Source organism: Dipodomys spectabilis, unplaced genomic scaffold (assembly GCF_019054845.1).
Source record: "Dipodomys spectabilis isolate Male_0828 unplaced genomic scaffold, ASM1905484v1 ptg000188l, whole genome shotgun sequence".
NCBI classification, from domain to species: Eukaryota; Metazoa; Chordata; class Mammalia; order Rodentia; family Heteromyidae; genus Dipodomys; species Dipodomys spectabilis.
The window spans coordinates 4169137-4187334 of NW_024870865.1; the positions used below are offsets into that span (position 1 = coordinate 4169137).

The 18198-nt window shown below is 43.4% G+C and overlaps 1 protein-coding gene across 1 annotated transcript in view; it reads left to right on the plus strand.

Annotated features, from left to right (window-relative positions):
* Positions 1 to 18198, plus strand: part of Vps13d (vacuolar protein sorting 13 homolog D) — a 237077-nt gene that overhangs the window by 38373 nt on the left and 180506 nt on the right. Inside the window, exons 18-23 of the mRNA XM_042695737.1 lie at positions 1649 to 1781; positions 2747 to 4954; positions 6556 to 6707; positions 10169 to 11200; positions 13609 to 13699; positions 15937 to 16063. Of these exons, the coding sequence (XP_042551671.1) occupies positions 1649 to 1781; positions 2747 to 4954; positions 6556 to 6707; positions 10169 to 11200; positions 13609 to 13699; positions 15937 to 16063 (3743 nt within the window). The remainder of the gene's footprint in view (positions 1 to 1648; positions 1782 to 2746; positions 4955 to 6555; positions 6708 to 10168; positions 11201 to 13608; positions 13700 to 15936; positions 16064 to 18198) is intronic.

The window sequence follows — 18198 nt, forward strand, 5'->3', positions numbered from 1 at the left end:
TAGAGCAAGTCAGGTGCCAGGAATAACATTTGTTTGTGTGCCATTTTCTAGAGCTGGTATTCTAAGAATATTTTACCTCAGAGCTTCCCCTTTTTCCTTTACTCACTGTTGTGAGAAGGTCAACAACTACAGTGATGCTTGCTTTTGTCCCAGCATATGATGGGTACTGATGGGACATTCTATATAAGGAGAGGAAAGTCATCAACACAGTCCAGTTTCTGACTGGACTGTGAGGAGCAGTACATTGCCGAGATGCAGCAGTAGATGGAGTGGCTAGGAATGTGGTGTACCAGAGCTGGGGAGGACAGACCCCCATGCTCAGAATAGAATGTAGGTAATTGTGTGCAGAATGGAGATCTAGGCCTGTTTCCTGTTTCCTCTGTGGTGTCTGTGTGTGTGTGTATGTATGTATGTATATATACACAAATTGTAAGAATTACTATCCTCTTAGGTTTTTTTTTTTGTTTTTGTTTGGTCGCGGGGCTTGAACTCTGGGCTTGGGTGCTGTCCCAGCGCTCTTCAGCTCAAGGTGAGCGCTCCACTGCTTGAGCCACAGCACTACTTCCGGTTTTCTAGTGCTTTATTGAGATAAAGAGTCTCACAGACTTTCCTGCCGGGTCTGGCTTTGAACCACAATCCTCAGATCTCAGCCTCGTGAGTAGCTAGGATTACAGGTGTGAACCACTGGTGCAGGCTTATCCTCTTGTTATCTTAGAACAAAGTAGATTCTTTCTGATGGTATTTATAGAAATGGACTTGTACCACATTAATTGAAGCTAATTAGGAAGACAATTACCAAATTCATGCCTTGGTGTTTTATTTGCTTTCAAACATCAAAGCCAGTGCTATTCCCCGAGATTTTTTTTTTGGGTCTGGTCGTGGGTCCTGAACTCTGGGCCTGGGCACTGTCCCTCAGCTCTTCAGCTCAAGGCTAGTGCTCTACCACTTGAGCCACAGCACCACTTCCAGCTTTTTTCTTTTTGCTTATGTGGTGCTGAGGAATCGAACCCAGGGCCTCATGCATGCAAGGCAAGTGCTCTACCACTGAGCCATCTTCCCAGCTCCCCTGAGTTTCTTTTTGCTCAAGGCTACACTCTGCCATTTGAGCCACAGTGCCGCTTCTGGCTTTTTTTGTGTATGTGGCACTGAGGAATTGAACCCGGGTTTCATGTGTGTTAGGCAAGCACTCTACCACTAAGCCACATTCCCAAACCAACAAAATGTTTCTTAAATTTCTTTTTTTTTAATTTTTTTATTTTTAAATTTTATTTTATTTTATTTGAGAACATACTGTACAGAGGGGTTACAATTACATGGGCAGGAAAATGCATACATTTCTTACCAAGCATTGCAGCCTCCTCCTTTGTTTACCCTTCACCTCCCTTCCCAGCCTCCCCCCTTCCCCCCTTCTTAAATTTCTTAAACTATGGCTCATTAACCAAAGGACCAACAACTCCCCAAATTGATGGTTTGCTAATTTTTCTCTCCACTTTAGACATTTGCCTATGAGAATAGTCGTAACCCTCCAGCACTTTAACCCTGCTGTAATCCAAGGGATTGGAACCCTAGTGCCCGTTTGGGTTTCCAGGAAGGCTGAGCTCCACAGCAGTTAGCAACCAGGTTACTGACTTGTGTTTCATTCTTATAGGAGGAAAGCAAACGATGGTCCGTGCGGCTAGATATTTCTGCCCCTCAGGTGATATTTCCTGATGATTTCAAGTTCAAGAATCCTGTATTAGTTGTTGTGGATCTAGGAAGAATGCTGTTGACCAATAGCCAAGGTCAGTGCCAGTGTGAGGCCATGAAACCAGACCATGTGCCCTGCCCGAGCATCAAGGAAAGCTTAATAAAAGTTTACCTGTTACTTTTATTTATTTATTATTTATTTTTTAACCAGTTCTGGGGTTTGAACTCAGGGCCTACGCACTGTCCTTGAGGTTTTGCTCAAGGCTAGCACTCTACCATTTGAGCCACACTTCCGGCTTTTTGTGCTTATGTGGTACTGAGGAATTGAACCCAGGGCCTCATGCATGCAAGGCAAGCACTCTACCACTGAGCCAACTTCCCAGCCCCGGCCTTTTCTGTTTAGGTGGTACTGAGGAATTGAAGCCAGGGGCTTCATGCATGGTAGGCAGGCACTCTATAACTAAGCCACATTTTGAGCCCTTACCTGTTACTTTTAAAGTAATAGCTTCGTTATTATAGGGCTCTCATTTTAAAACATATAATTCATCTAGGCATGGTGGCACATGCCTCTAGTCTATTGAGAGGCTGAAGCTATTGGATTTTACATTTGGAGTGGTTTCTGCTCACTAAAACTGGGTCTGAGCTCTGGATACTGGGTGGAGCAAGCAGATGAGACCTCTTTTCTTTCTGATCATTTTGATGGGGAGAAGAGAATGAACACTGAGGCAAAGGAAAAAGTATGAAATAGGTATAGAGAGAAAAACATAGAGAGAGAACAACCAGGCAGTACACCTCCAATGCTGGGAGTGTACTACTGGCAGCAGGTGGCAGCCTTTGTACCCCAACATGAGCTCTGAGCCACTGGGGCTCCAGCTTTTCTCACAGGCATTTTTCTGTGTGTTTTGTCTCCAAACGTAATTTCACACATGGTAAATACAGATGCTGGGCTTTCACTTTTCATCCTTTTTTTTTTTTTTTAATTGGGGTTGGTTGAAACTTATTTTCATGATTCTAGAGTAGGGCAAGAGGAAATACGCTCTTGTTTTTTTCTTCCCTGCAGATGACACCAGGAGGAAAAGTGGGGACAGGTCAGCCTCTGAGGACAATCAGTTTAGTGATGATGAGTATAAGACCCCTCTGGCCACACCTCCCAGTACTCCACCCCCGGAGACAAGCAGCAGTAACAGCAAGAAAACACCTCCCTTTTCTGGAGTGGAGTTCAGCGAGGAGCAGCTTCAGGCCCATTTAATGAGTACCAAGATGTACGAGCGGTATTCCTTGTCATTTATGGACCTCCAGATCATGGTGGGACGAGTGAAAGACAATTGGAAGCATGTCCAGGACATCGATGTGGGGCCCACCCATGTGGTAGAGAAATTCAATGTTCATCTACAGTTAGAGCGGAGGCTAATTTATACCTCAGACCCCAAATACCCAGGGGCTGTGCTTTCAGGCAACTTGCCAGATTTAAAAATCCACATCAACGAAGATAAGATATCTGCCCTGAAGAACTGCTTCGCTCTCCTCACCACACCAGAAATGAAGACTTCGGACACTCAGATCAAAGAGAAGATTTTCCCCCAAGAAGGTCAGCGGGGAAGCCTGCAGGACTCAGTAATGAACTTAACCCAAAGCATTGTGATGCTGGAGCAGCACACACGCGAGGTTCTGGTAGAGTCACAGCTCCTCCTGGCTGAATTTAAAGTTAACTGTATGCAGCTTGGTGTGGAGAGCAATGGCCGCTACATTTCTGTGCTCAAAGTATTTGGTACCAATGCTCACTTTGTGAAGAGGCCTTATGATGCTGAAGTCTCCCTCACTGTTCATGGATTGCTCCTGGTGGACACCATGCAGACCTATGGTGCTGATTTTGACCTTTTGATGGCTTCTCATAAGAACTTGAGCTTTGATATTCCAACAGGAAGCCTGCGGGACAGCAGGGCCCAGTCTCCTGTCTCTGGACCTCACATGGTTACCGATATGGCCTCTGTGAATGACCGATCAGCAACAAGTGTTTCCCTGGAAAAGATCCTCACCAAAGAGCAAGAGTCCCTCATTAAGCTGGAGTATCAGTTTGTGAGTTCTGAGTGCCCGTCCATGAGCTTAGATAGCACGCTTCAAGTGGTTTCTCTGCAGGTGAACAACTTGGATATTATCTTAAATCCAGAGACAATTGTGGAGTTGATTGGTTTCCTTCAAAAATCCTTCCCCAAGGAGAAAGATGATTTGAGTCCTCAGCCTTTAATGACTGATTTAGAAAGAAGCTTTAGTGAGCAAGGAACTTACCAGTCTACCTATGAACAGAACACGGAGGTTGCGGTGGAAATCCACAGGCTTAACCTGCTTCTCCTTCGGACAGTGGGAATGGCAAATGGGGACAAACATGGCCGGAAAATTGCCACGGCGAGCATAGGTGGCACCAAGGTTAACGTGTCAATGGGCAGCACGTTCGATGTGAATGGCTCCTTAGGCTGTTTGCAGCTTATGGACCTGACACAAGAGAATGTTAAGAACCAGTATGTTGTCAGCATTGGGAATTCTGTGGGCTACGAAAATATCATCAGTGACATCGGCTACTTTGAATCTGTGTTTGTTAGAGCGGAAGACGCAGCCCTGACTGAAGCTTTGAGTTTCACATTTGTTGAGAAATCCAAGCAGGAATGTTTTCTCAACCTGAAGATGGCTTCCTTGCATTACAACCATTCTGCCAAGTTCTTAAAGGAGTTGACATTATCCATGGATGAACTGGAAGAAAATTTTCGAAGTATGCTGAAAAGTGCGGCCACCAAAGTCACCACCGTCTTAGCTACCAAGACAGCCGAGTACAGCGAGATGGTGTCCCTCTTTGAAATGCCAAGAAAGACCCGGGAGCCCTTTTTCCTGGAGGAGGACGAGACGCATGGGTTTGGCTTTGCTTCGCCTCACTCGGACACAGTGAAGCTTATCTTGAACATCAACATTGAGTCACCAGTTGTCTCCATTCCCCGGAAGCCTGGGAGCCCTGAGTTATTGGTGGGACACCTAGGACAGATATTCATCCAGAATTTTGTGGCTGGTGATGATGAATCCAGAAGTGACCGTTTGCAGGTGGAGATCAAAGACATTAAGTTATATTCTTTAAATTGTACCCAGTTGGCCAGCAGAGATGGCGCTGGATCAGAAGTCAATCGGACATGTTGCCTGCCCTCTGGGTCTGCCAGTGCTAACAGCCAGGAGGAAGCGTATTTCACCAGACACGATTTTTTTGAATCTTTGCATAGAGGTCAAGGTGAGGAGCAGCAGACTTCTGTTTGATTCAGTTGAAAGGTTCAAAACCCAGCTCATATAGTAGTTGGCTAAAAATAGCAACAAAAGCTGTTTCTAGCCAGGTGCCTATGTAATCCTAGCTGTTCAGGAGGATGAGATCTGAGGATTTCCATTTAAAGCCAGTCTGGGCAGAAAAGTTGATGAGCCTCCTATTTCCAATTATCCAACAAAAAGCTGGAAGTAGAGTTGTGGCTCAAATGGTAGGGTGCTACCCTTGAGTAGAAAAGCTCAGGGACAGTGTCCAAGCTCTGAGTTCAGGCTCTAGAACTGTCATGCACGGGTGAGCACACACACACACACACACACACACACACACACACACACACACACACACACACACACACACACACACACACACACACACACACACACACACACACACACACACACACACACACACACACACACACACACACACACACACACACGAATAAGGCCCCCCCTCCCCCCACGAATAAGCCTCAGATTGTATTTGAGGAACTCATAGTAGAACTTTAGTATCATGCCTCATAGTAGCTTGCTCCATTTGTCTTCATCCTTTGCCATTCGATGTCATATTTGCAAAGTAAGAATTTTGTTTCTTCAGTGCTGCTTACCCATGGGTGCGCTCTGTGAGGATACTGGTCAGACTGGTTCATTGTATCGATGTTCTTAATTCTAAATTGCAAACTTTAACTAGTTAAGTATTATAGCCCAGGATAGCTGAAGAGGTGAATATAAATAGAGTAGGACAATATGTTCTCCTTTGCTGTTTGGCCATCTTCTGTTGTGGTTTGGCCCAGGGTTCTGGGAATGAAATTCTGAATTTGTATTCTGGATCCAGTCTGCTATATACAGTCAGGTCTGTTAGTCTTGGCATGCACAGAGGTCAGGTAAGCTCTAAAGCCTGGTTGTACTTACTGGTAAAGAAATTCCAGGGGCTGGGAAGGTGGCTCAGTGGTAGAGCGCTTGCCTTACATGCATGAGGCCCTGGGTTTGATTCCTCAGCACCACATAAGCAAAAAGAAAAGAGCCAGCAGTGGCGCTGTGGCTCAAGTGATAGAGCACTAGCCTTGAGCTGAAGAGCTGAGGGACAGTGCCCAGGCCCAGAGTTCAGGCCCCACGACCGGACCCCCCAAAAAAAGAAATTCCATAGTTAGGATTTATAGGTATGTACTACAATGCTCATCCTGTTGAATGAGATTTGTTAACTTTTTTTTTTAACCTGGGCTGAACTTTAACCCTCCCAAGATCTGCCTCTTGAGTAGCTGGAAGTATAGGTGTGTATCACTATGCCCAACCGCTTATTGTGTCATATTTTGAAGCTTCAAAATAGAGCATGTCACTACAATTTCCTTTTTCTTCTTTCCTTCTTCCTTCCCTCTCTTTCTCTTTCTCATCTTTTCTCCTCTCTTCTCTTTCCTTCCCTCCCCCGCCCCCTCCACTTATTGCATAGACCCCATGCCCTCTGGTTCTGGTTGAACAGTAACTCATGGACTCTGTTTTAAATCCATGATATTTAATCATCAATATAACATGGTAGATATTAATGTTTATCGTTTCATTTCTTCTCTCTTCTCCCAGCTTTTCACATCTTGAATAATACTACCATTCAGTTTAAACTGGAGAAGATCCCCATAGAGAGAGAATCTGAGTTGACTTTCTCCCTTAGTCCAGATGACCTGGAAACCTCTAGCATCATGAAGATTGAAGGAAAATTTGTCAATCCTGTTCAGGTAAATACCCATTGACCGACTGGCTTTGAATAGTGATAATTTCTGCCTTCTGAGCTAGGATTACAGGTGTGAGCCACCAAGCCTGGCTTGAGACCAGAAACTTCTGATTTTTGCACCTTGTGGATTTTGAAATTTTTGTAAAAACTTCTTTGGGTGAGCATCCTTCTTCTGACGATTAGAATTGAGAAAAACTTTTGATATGTTATATGAATTTATAGGAAGTTCCAGATTAGGGCTATTTGGGGTTTCAGATTAGGGATACTCAACCTATATTTATATTTATCTTTCATAAATATGTTAGATTTTAATTTGCTACACATTTATGTAATTAAGTATTGGAAGGAAAGTATATGGTTTCAAGGGAACATTATTACTGCACATAGCTTTTTTTTTTTTGTCGGTCGTGGGGCTTGAACTCTGGGTCTGGGTGCTTTCCTTGAGCTCTTCAGCTCAAAGCTAGCCTTCTACCACTTGAGCCACAGTGCCACTTCTGGTTTCGTTGGTAGTTAATTGGAGATGAGAGTCTCACAGACTTTTTCTGCCTGGGCAGGCTTTGAACCATGATCCTCAGATCTCAGCCTCCTGAGTAGCTAGGATTACAGGCGTGAGCCGCTGGCACCAGGCTATATCTATTTTTGATAGCTTGTAAACCTGCAATCCTTTTATGTGTGGTTTTGTCACTAGGCAGTCATTCTTGTTAGCCTTCTTCATGTGGAATAGGTGTGAGTTGTATTAAGAAGGCAGATCCCTAGTTCTGTTGCCATTCAGAAACAGGGAAATTCTTTTTAAAAAAGTCAGAAACTGTCCTTCACAGGAAGATACGATATTGTCACTTTGGATACTCTTGGTCTAGCTTGAAAAACAATGTGATTATCTGAGCTATTGGTAGAATCTTTCAAAGGAGAATTTGTCTTTGCTTTCTGAAGTTAACAGGACCAGAATAGGAACTTGGGTATAATATGTGCTATATGTGTGCTATATGTTACAATCTTTCTTCTTCAAAAGAAACTTTTCTCCTTTATTTCTCCAGAGCAAAGAACATTACTTTATAAAACAAAGACAGACAGGGTCTTAAGACAGCAGACTCTAGTCTGGGCCTCTTAAGTAGTCACTAGACTGTCCAGCAGTTGTTCCGGGGTATGTGGTTAACACAAAGTGTGAGCCTGTTGCTGTCAGGAGCTCCTAGGTGAGGGTTTGTGGTTGAGAAAACATCCCCTAACTTCCTGCTCAGGCCAAATGTCTTAGTAGAGTAGTTACCAGAACAGTTTTTTCCAAGCACATGATAGGATTATCATGGGGATTATATTGCTACATTTCCACATGTTTTTGTTAAAAATCTCACTCCCTCTCACTCTTCTTGCCCTCCTTCCCCTTTTCTCAAAACAATTTGTGTGTGTGTGTGTGTGTGTCTCCCTGGAAATCAGGATTTAAACTCAGAATTTGACTTTTTGTTCTTTGTCTGGTGCTGTACCATCTGAGCCATACTACCAACCCCAATCCACTTTTTGTTTTACTTTTTGACTTGGTACTAGGGCTTGAAAACTTGTGGTCTGGATGCTGTCCCTTAGTTTTTTTGCTCAAGACTGGCAGGTACTCTACCCCTTGAGGCACCCTTCCACTTCTGGCTTTTGCTAGTTAATTGGAGATAAGAGTCTCTTGTATTTGTCTTCCCAGTCTGGCTTTGAACCTTGATCCTCAGAGCTCAACCTCCTGAGTAGGTAGGATTACAGGGAAGAGCAACTGGGTACCCAGCTCTGTTGACCTATTACTTGTTGGTCATGGGGTTTGAACATAGGGCCTCAGTGCTGTTCTGTGCTCTTTTTGCCACTTTGAACCATAGTTCCACTTCCAGTTTTCTGGTGGTTAATTAGAAGTAAATGGACTCTCCTGCCCTGTCTGGTTTTGAAACATGATCTTCAGATCTCAGCCTCCTGAGCTGCTAGGATTGTAGGCATGAGCCATCAGTGCTGGCTAAGATTTAATTCTTTAAATCATTTTATTATGAAAGATGTAAACACACAGCAGAACGATAGGCCTACATGCTTGTCATTCCTAGTCACCATTGTCCAGGGGTTGCCATTCTGTTTGATCTGTCTCTTTTATTGAGGGAGTAGAGTGGTGGTGCTGAGGTGGAACTCAGGGCCTTGCACACTCCAGATAAGGGCTCTGCCACTGAAATGAAATATTTTAAGGCAGTGTCGAGATTTCATATTATATTCATCCTGGTGTATTGGGATGTAGCTCAGCAAAGTCTGTGTGTCTGTCCACATAGCTGCAATGGTACTAGCATGCCTTCCTGAATTAATGACAATTTCATGGTACCTTTTAAGTTTGAATCCATTTTTAGATAATCCGTTTGATTATCTCAAAAATGTGCTCCCCTTTGGTTGGTTTAAATCAGGATCCAAAGAGGTCTACATGTTGTACTTGGATGCTAAGGTTTCTCTTAATCTAGTTTTCTTTTCTTTTTGCCCCTGTGCCTTTATTTTATTGTGGAAGTAAGGTCAGGTGCCCTGCAGGATGTCATATTTGCAACAGAAGAATTTTGTTTCTTCAGTGCTGCTCACCCGTGGGTGCTGTTGGAGATGTGCTGTGTGAGGATGCTGGTCAAACTGGTTCATTTTATCAATGTTCTTGTTCTAAATAGTGAATTTTAACTAGTTAAGCATTATAGCCCAGGATAGCTGAGGAGGTAAATAGTAGGATAATATGTTCTCCTTTGCTGTTTAGCCATCTGCTGTGTTGGGTTGGCCCAGGGTTGGTTCTGGACTAGCTAGCTGTTCGTTTGTCACTTAACTTGGGCCTTTGTATTTCCTGTGAACTCTTCAGGCTTCATTGGATTATGCTTCATTTTTGGCTAGAACACTTCAAAGGTGGTGCTGTGCACCCATCCTACATTATGTCAGGAGACATGTGACATCTGTATCTCCTACGGATGCTGCAATTGCTGATGTGTAGGTGGCAAGAGCCTGATCTGCCTTTGTCAAACTCCTTGTCAGCCATTCATGCAATGCTCTATTCCACTGTTGAACTTTGATGTGATAATTTAATTAGCAGTTAATGAGACAGAGACAGAGAAAAAGAGAAAGTATAAACCTTAAACAATCACAGTTTCTCATCATTATTATTTAAAAAGTACTAAGCATCCTTTGTTGTTCTGTTGGGTGATGGTTGGCCAGTTTTAGAGGCCCAGCCTCCTGGCACGCCCACATTAGGGCTTTGGCAGTACTCGCCTCAATTTCTGCTGTTATTTTTTTGGTTGGGGTGATTTGCAAAGTCACCTGGTGCTGTGGGAAGGCCCTGTGAATAGAAGGACAGAAAGAAGTGGAATCAGAAAAGAATTGAAAGACATAGTCCTTGCTAACTTAAAGCTTTCTGGGACACAGAAATAGCAACTAGAGATGGAGGGGAGTGAGTTAATGATAGCTGTAGACTAAACTGAATTGTTCCCTTGCCTGCAGGTTGTGTTAGCCAAGCACGTGTATGAGCAGGTCTTGCAGACACTGGACAACCTCGTGTACAGTGAAGATCTGAATAAATTTCCAGCCAGTGCTCCTTCCTCCCCTTGCCCTACTTCTCCCCTACCTGTCCTTAGTACCTGTGGAGAACCTGTTGCCGACAGGAAGGAGAATGGGCTGTTCAGCCACTCCAGCCTTTCTAGTGCCTCCCAGAAGTCCTTGTCTGTGAAGGAAGCCAAGGCCTTCACTCAGATTCAAGCCAACTTCTGTATCTCAGAACTCCAGGTACAGCTGAGTGCAGATCTGACTTTGGGAGCCCAAGGTCTTGTGAGCTTAAAGTTTCAGGATTTTGAGGTGGAGTTCAGTAAAGACCACCCTCAGACCTTATCCATTCAGATTGCTCTGCGCTCTCTTCTGATGGAAGACTTACTGGAGAAGAATCCAGACTCCAAATATAAGAACCTGATGGTATCTCGAGGGGCTCCTAAGCCATCAAGCCTAGCACAGAAAGAGTATCTCTCTCAGTCCTGCCCCTCCGTATCCAATGTGGAGTATCCTGACATGCCTCGGTCTCTGCCTTCCCACATGGAGGAAGCGCCGAATGTCTTCCAGTTGTACCAGAGACCCACCTCCGTGTCCCGGAAGACACAGAAGGAAGTCAAAGATAAGGAGTGTCCCTTAACTCCTCCTCCCTCCCCCACAGTAGATGGACCCAAGGTGCATGTGGGGAAGAGTCAGTTTGATGATTCCTTGGTCCACATCAACATATTCCTGGTGGATAAGAAACATCCGGAATTCTCTTCCATTTACAATCGAGTTAACCGGAGCATTGATGTTGATTTTAACTGCTTGGATGTGCTGATCACCTTGCAGACCTGGGTGGTGATACTGGATTTTTTTGGGATTGGCTCCACTGCAGACAACCATGCAATGAAGGTGCCACCTGAGGGTCTTGTACAAAATGTAAAGTCAGAATCCAGTGCTGTAATGGAGTCTGAACTTCAGGACCCTATCAACACCAAGCTGGATCTCAAGGTATCTGTTCCCTCGGGCTCCCTTAAGTCCTAAAACTGAATTTTGGTCTGCTTATTTAAATGTGAGCATTTTACGTTTATTCTGGAAAATACCTTTTTTTGGCAGGGAGCTATGTAGTCTTCTGGGTGTCGGTTATAAAAAGCGAATATAAATGTCTGAGAAAGGTTGGATGCTGGTGGCTCATGCATGTAATCCTAGCTACTCAGGAGGCTGAGATCTAAGGATTGTGGTTTGAAGCCATCTTGAACCGGAAAGCCCATGAGCGTCTTATCTCCAATTAATCACTAAAAAGCTGGAAGTGAGTTGTGGCTTAAGTGGCAGAGTACTAGCTTACTACTTCCAGGATTATTGTCCTTATAACTTATCTCTGGTACTTACTGTAAGTAAGTAAGTTAGAGATGGCACTTGGATTTTTGGCCATTGCTATGTGATGGAACAGTAAGACATGAGGGTAGTTAGACTGAGTTGACTATTTCAAGGTACCTAGGCCTTTTAACTACAGTGGCTGATGACGTTAGTATGTTGGGGATGAAAGTCTTTGAGTGTGTGGACTTGCACTCACTGATGGGGAGAAATCAGAGAGGAGAATCATATTCTTTGTCTTGCTGGCCTTGCTGGCAGCAGCGGCCCTCTCCTCAAGAGCGGGAAGAGATATAGGGCAGAGATGAGAAAGAGCCAGCTTTGCCCTCTGCTTAGTATGAAGGACTGTGTTATGCGCTGGGGTCTTGGTCCCCAGGCCCAAGACGAATGGAAATGGCTGAGCCTTATTCCTTCTTGGCTTGTACTTAGTATGCTTGTAACTGATTTTGTTATTGTGGCTCAAGCTAAGGAGTGGGGAGTTGTCCCAGGGGGTGCTGCAGAGATTACAGTGGTGATGAACACCTCTCAACAATGTACTTTTTGAAGTAAGAATTTTTGAAAACCAATTTTTTTTTTTGCCCATGGGGCTTGACTTTAGGGCCAGGGCACTGTCCCTGAGCCTCTCTATGTTCAAGGACAGCACTCTACCACTTCCAGCCTTTTCTGTGTATGTGGTACTGAGGAATTGAACCCAGGGCTTCATGCATGCTAAGCAGGCACTCTGCCACTAAGCCACATTCGCAGCGCTGAGAACCATTTTTGTTGTGAAGAATCTCATACACATCATAGAGAAGATACTATAATGAGCCCCATATACACATCACAGCTCCTTTGTTCTTTTTCCCTCATTGAAATGTTTTACACCTTGACATTCTTTAGTTTCATTTCTGGAAAAAAATAGACATTTTCTTACATGACTATCATATATTGTTCCATCCAGCTACATTAAATAAAAATGTCTTGGTATTATATAGCACTTAACTGCACACTCAGATTTCCCTATTTCAGAAATGCCCTTTTATTGGTGGACTGTAGAGGAGTGAATGATTATAAAACTCCATTTTTTTTTAAATGTTTGTTTGTTTATTTATTTATAGTAAGAATACCGTACAGAGGAGCTACAATTTCATGGGCAAGATAACGAGTACATTTCTTTCTTTTTAAAAAAATTTTATTTATTTTTTATTGTGAAAATACTGTACAGAGGGGTTACAATTACATGGGCAAATAATGAGTACATTTCTTATCAAGCATTGTAGCCTCCTCCTTTGTTTCCCCTTCCCATCCCTTTCCATCCTCCCCCCTCCATGCTTTTTTTTTTTTTTTGGTGGTGCCAAGGTTTGAGCACAGGGCCTTGTTAGGCAAGTGCTCTAATGCTTTAGCTAGGCTGACAGACATGTGTAAACTCTACCAGCTACTCAATTAACTACTTAGGATGCTGAGGTCAGGAGGATTGTGGATTAAAGCCAGCTTAGAAAAGTTTGTGAGATCTCTACTCAGCAGATGGAGTTGTTACAAAGAATGCTGTTTCTGAGACACAGGGCCTGGCTTTTCTTCTGTTTGTAGTTGTCTTTAAGAAAGAAGAACCTTTGCTTGTGTTTTTAGATAAGGTCCCTGTTGATGGTGCTGTGTGTGAAATACTTGTTCAAAGGCACTAGGTGTGATTCTAAGTCATTTTTATCATCTGGCTTTGACAAATTTTAGAGCAGAGTTCACAAATGTGTTTGAGTCATTGCAGAACTGTGCATATTATCAGTGTATACAAACATGGGCCAAGTTGTTTTACAATGTCCAAGGCAAGAGGAGGAAAGATGCCACGGAACCTGGAATATAGGCTGCCCTTTATCATCAGCTCTGGGTCTCACCCTGGGGTGACTGGGCTGGGGTGCAGCCAGCATCATGCAAAGCCTTTCCTCCCTTCCTAGGACTTTCTGTACCCTCCTTGATTTTGTTCTGCTGTTTCCCTGACAGACACCCCTTGACCCGCTCCTCCCTCCCCCTCTCCCCCCCCATTAATATTTGCCTTCTTTCATCTGCTGTGTTCCTAGGTTCATTCACTCTCCCTTGTGCTCAACAAGACCACCAGCGAGCTTGCTAAAGCAAATGTTTCCAAATTAGTAGCACACCTGGAAATGATTGGTAAGTCTCCGTGAGGGGGGAGGGGGAGGAGGGGATCAAACTTGTAAGATCTAGGAAGTATTTGAATATCCTAACACCAGACTAATTGTCTTCACATGCTTAGTGGGATGTGGATGGATGGCTGGATTGTAGTTGGTTTATATTTGGCCCCAAAATACCAGCTTGCGGATTAGAATTGTTTGGAGATAGCTTGTAAAAATGCAGGAGTTTGGCACTGCCTCCTCCACTGCCCTTTCCCTCCTCTGTCCCCAGAATCTGATAGTAGGAATGGGCCCAGGCATCTGTATATTTTTGTGTTGGTACCAGAGCTTGACTCCAGTGCTTCCTGCTTGCTGATGCACTTTGCTTGCTTGTTCACTCATGGCTTGTACTCTACCACTTGAACCACACCTCCAGTCTGCTTTAGTTTTTTGGAGATGGAGTTTTTCAGTCTTTTCTGCCCTGGGCTGGCTTTGAACTGTGATCCTCCACATCTCAACTTTCTGACTAGTTAGTATCAGGTTTTTTGTTTGTTTGTTTGTGTTTGTGCATGTATGTATGCATGTGTGCCAGTCCTGGGGCTTGAACTCAGGGCCTGTACACTGTCCTTGAGCTCTTTTGCTCAAGGCTAGTGTTCTACCACTAGAGCCACAACTCCATGCCCTGCTTTTTGGTGGTTAATTGCAGATGAGTCTCACAGGCTTTCCTGCCTGGACTGGCTTTGAACTGCAGTCCTTAAATCTCAGCCTCCTGAGTAGCTAGGATTACAGGTATGAGCTCCTGGCACCTGTCTTCTCTAATAATTATGATAAATTTTGTTTTATGAAAGCAGCAGTTCAGAATATTCCTTTCAGTATCCACAGTGTTAAGAATGATCCATTTAAGGTTTATGCTCTGGTTGCATGTGCCCCAGCATCCTCTCTTCTCCTCCCTGCCATTTAGGGGCTGCACCCCTGCCATCAGATTCCTCTCAAACCTGTCTCCTGTGTCTGTCAACCTCTCTGATTTTATTCTTTTATCTTAAATCACTCTAAAACCCAATTAACATTGTTTGAATAGCTGACACATTTCTGACATTTCCTCCTTTAGTTTATTCATAGTATAATTAATAGAACTTATCATGTTTTACTAATGCCTAGTTATTGTTCTAACTCAGAAAGAATCATATTTCTGTCACATTTGTTCATCGCAAAAGCATTTACATTAATTTCTTTCCTCTTATAAATGTTATTATGTGATGTTGCTGTGTTATTTCAGCTCTTTTGAACTTGAGCACTGATACTCTTATTTAAAATAGTGCATTAAATATTTTTATGCACAAGGCTGGAGGTGTGGTTCAACTGGTAGAACACTTGCTGATCAAGTACAAGGCCCAGATTCAAATCTAATACTGTGTTAATGTTATATCTACATAATGGATACCTGTATATTTTTCTCTGTGCATTTTAGAATATTAAACTTTCCTTCTGACATTTAGTTTAAATTAGAAAGTAAACTCTAGGGCTAGGAATGTGGCTTAATGGTAGAGTGCTTGCCTAGCATGCATTAAGCCCTGGGGTTGATTCCTTAGTACTCCATAAACAGAAAAAGCCAGAAGTGGCACTGTGGTTCATGTGGTAGAGTGCTAGCCTTGAGCAAAAGAAGTTCAGGGACAGTGCCCAGGCCCTGAGTTCAAGCCCCAGGACTGGCACCAAAAAAAGAAAAAGAAAGTGAACTCTAGCTGGGCACTGGTGGTTTATGCCTGTACTCCTAGCTATTCAGGAAGCTGAGATCTGAGCATTGCAATTTGAAGCCAGCTTGGGTACGAAAGTCTGAGACTTACCTCCAATTAACTACCAAAAAAGCTTTAAGTAGAGCTGTGGCCCAAGTGGTAGAGTGTTAGCTTTGAGCAAAAAAGCCCTAGGACCAGCACACATACAAAAAAAAAAAAAAAAAGGTAAAATCTGAGCTGGTTGGTCACACCTGTAATCCTAACTATTCAGAAGGCTGAGATCTGAGATTGTGGTTCAAAGCCAGCCCAGCAGAAAAAAAAAGTCCTTGAAATTTTTATCTTAAAATAACCAGCAAAATGCTGATGACTCAACTGGTAAAGCACTACCCATGAGGGGAAAAAGCTAAGTAAAAATGTAAGCCCCTGAGTTCAAGTCCGAGTACTGCCCCCCAAAAAGGTGAAAATTATGTGTACATCAGTTTTTATCCCTGTGGTAAGTGGTATTAAAGGTGTGTGTCATGGTGACATGTAATTTTCCCACCACTAGAGGGAGACCTGGCCTTGCAGGGCAGCATCGGGAGTCTGTCTCTGAGCGACCTAACCTCCCATGGAGAGTTCTACAGAGAGCGGTTCACCACCAGTGGAGAAGAAGCACTCATCTTCCAGATTTTTAAGTAAAAAAAATCCATCTTTTCTCTCTTGACAGTTTATCCTAATGGCTTCTGTTTAAAACTTTCATTGGCTAAACAATAAGAAGTTTAAGAAAATTTTGCATCTTGATAAAATTGGAAAGATGAGATTGTGAGGAATCCTGTTTGTATTAAATTCATTAATGGGGATCTGTGTTGAAGTAGACAACCTGACATCATAAACTCTAGAGTTAAACTGAAAAATTTCTGATTATTAGATGCTCTGGGCTGTCCTGTTAGTCTCTACCAACTTGCTGTGTGACCTGAGGTGGGTCACTCGAAGCTTCCAGTAGTGTAAGAGTTCTGGAATGATTCCAGTCTGAGAACATTGTTGACAGTGAGAAGCAAACTAGAATATGTGTCTTCTTATTTGTGAATACTATTTATATTGAAGCCTTTCTCTTTTAGAGAAAAATAATTTAGAGGGTACCTTTAGGCCTGTCTCCTTATTAAAGAGTACTTTTCTCAGAAAGTTTCCGATGATAGTCTGTAGCCCTTTTGAAAGTTTTGACTGTAAGGTCTGCCCTGGGAAGGCAGAGCAGGCTCCTCCCTCCTCTTGGTTAAGTCTCTGCCCAGTACCTGCATCACCTAGGTAACTGGCACACTTGGAGGCAGTCACCCCCCTCCCCAAGTCACATCTGCATCTGGTGTGGCCACACCTTCTCCCACCTTTGGCCTTGATAACTGTGAGACTGTGGGTGATCCCCCTCCCCCACCCCCACTCCCATGGGCTTCCACCTTGACCAGAGGCAGCTTGCAGCTCGAAAATGAACCTTTCCCCTGCTGAGTACCACGTGCTGCTCTGCTCTCTCTTTCCTTAGCTGATATAATTCACCTAACATTGACTAAATTGGTTTAGGGCAATTCTTCCTGAACTTTCACTCTTCATGTGCTAATGTTCAACCAGAGTTGAGAAAAAATGATTCAGCAAATGTCTGTGGGCTAGGGATATAAGTTCAGTGGGTGAGACCTTGGTTCAATCTATACACACACACACACGCACGCACGCACGCACGCACGCACGCACGCGCACACACACACACCTACCTTAAGCCTCTATTGACAATTTAGACGTGAAAAGTTTGGTGTTGGAGTTCTTGCTGGAAAGGCCCTGAGTTTAACCACCCAGTGCTGGGGGGCAGGGTGGAAAGAAATAGAATTTTAGAATTAGGATAGATTCATTTGTTGGGTGCTGCTGGCTCATACCTGTAATCCTAGCTACTTAGGAGCTGGGATCTGAGGATTGTGGTTCAAAGCCAGCCTGGGCAGGAAAGTCTGTGAGACTCTAATCCAATTAACCATTCAAAATATGGAACTGTGGCTCAAAGTGGTAGACTACTATCCTTGAGCAAAAAGAACTTAGGGACATTGCCCAAGCCCTGAGTTAAAGTCCCTTGACCAATAACAAAAAATTGATTCATTTATATTATATACCACAAAGGTATTATCAATGAGATGAGTAAAGTTCTTAATTCTGTGCTTGGCAGCAATGTGCATCTTGTAGCAAATGCTAGTTTCCTTTTCCCAATGATTCATTTTTAGTTAAACTTCTTTTTATGGCCTTTTTATGGCATCACATGCCATTAAATAGTAAGCAGTTGTAAAAGTCTTCAGATTTATCTCTGAATTTATATTTCTTGGTCCTCATTTCACTTAAGTAAGTGTTTTTTGCTTTTAGAAAATGTTTTTTTTCCAGAAACACTGGCTCTGACCTGAATTCTCAGGGCTCATTATGTCATGATCTTTTTTTTTTTCCTTTATTGGCAATAGGGCTTGAACTCAGGGCCTGGCATTGTCCCTGAGCTCTTTTTGTTCAAGGCTAACGCTCTACCACTTTGAGCCACAGTGCCATTTCTGGTTTTCTGGTGATTAATTGGAGATGAGAGTCTCACAGAGTTTTCTGCCTAGGCTAGCTTTGAACCGCAATTCTCAGATCTCAGTCTCATGAGTAGCTAGGATTATAGGTGTGAGCTACCAGTGCCTAGCATGTTCTTCTTTTCATTTTGGCTGTACTAGGGATTGAACCCAGGGCCTTACTCTTACAAGTACGATTCAAAACTTTCTTCATTATTATCTTCTAGTTCTTTTTGTCCTTCCAGGAAAAGCCCCTTTTCTTACTG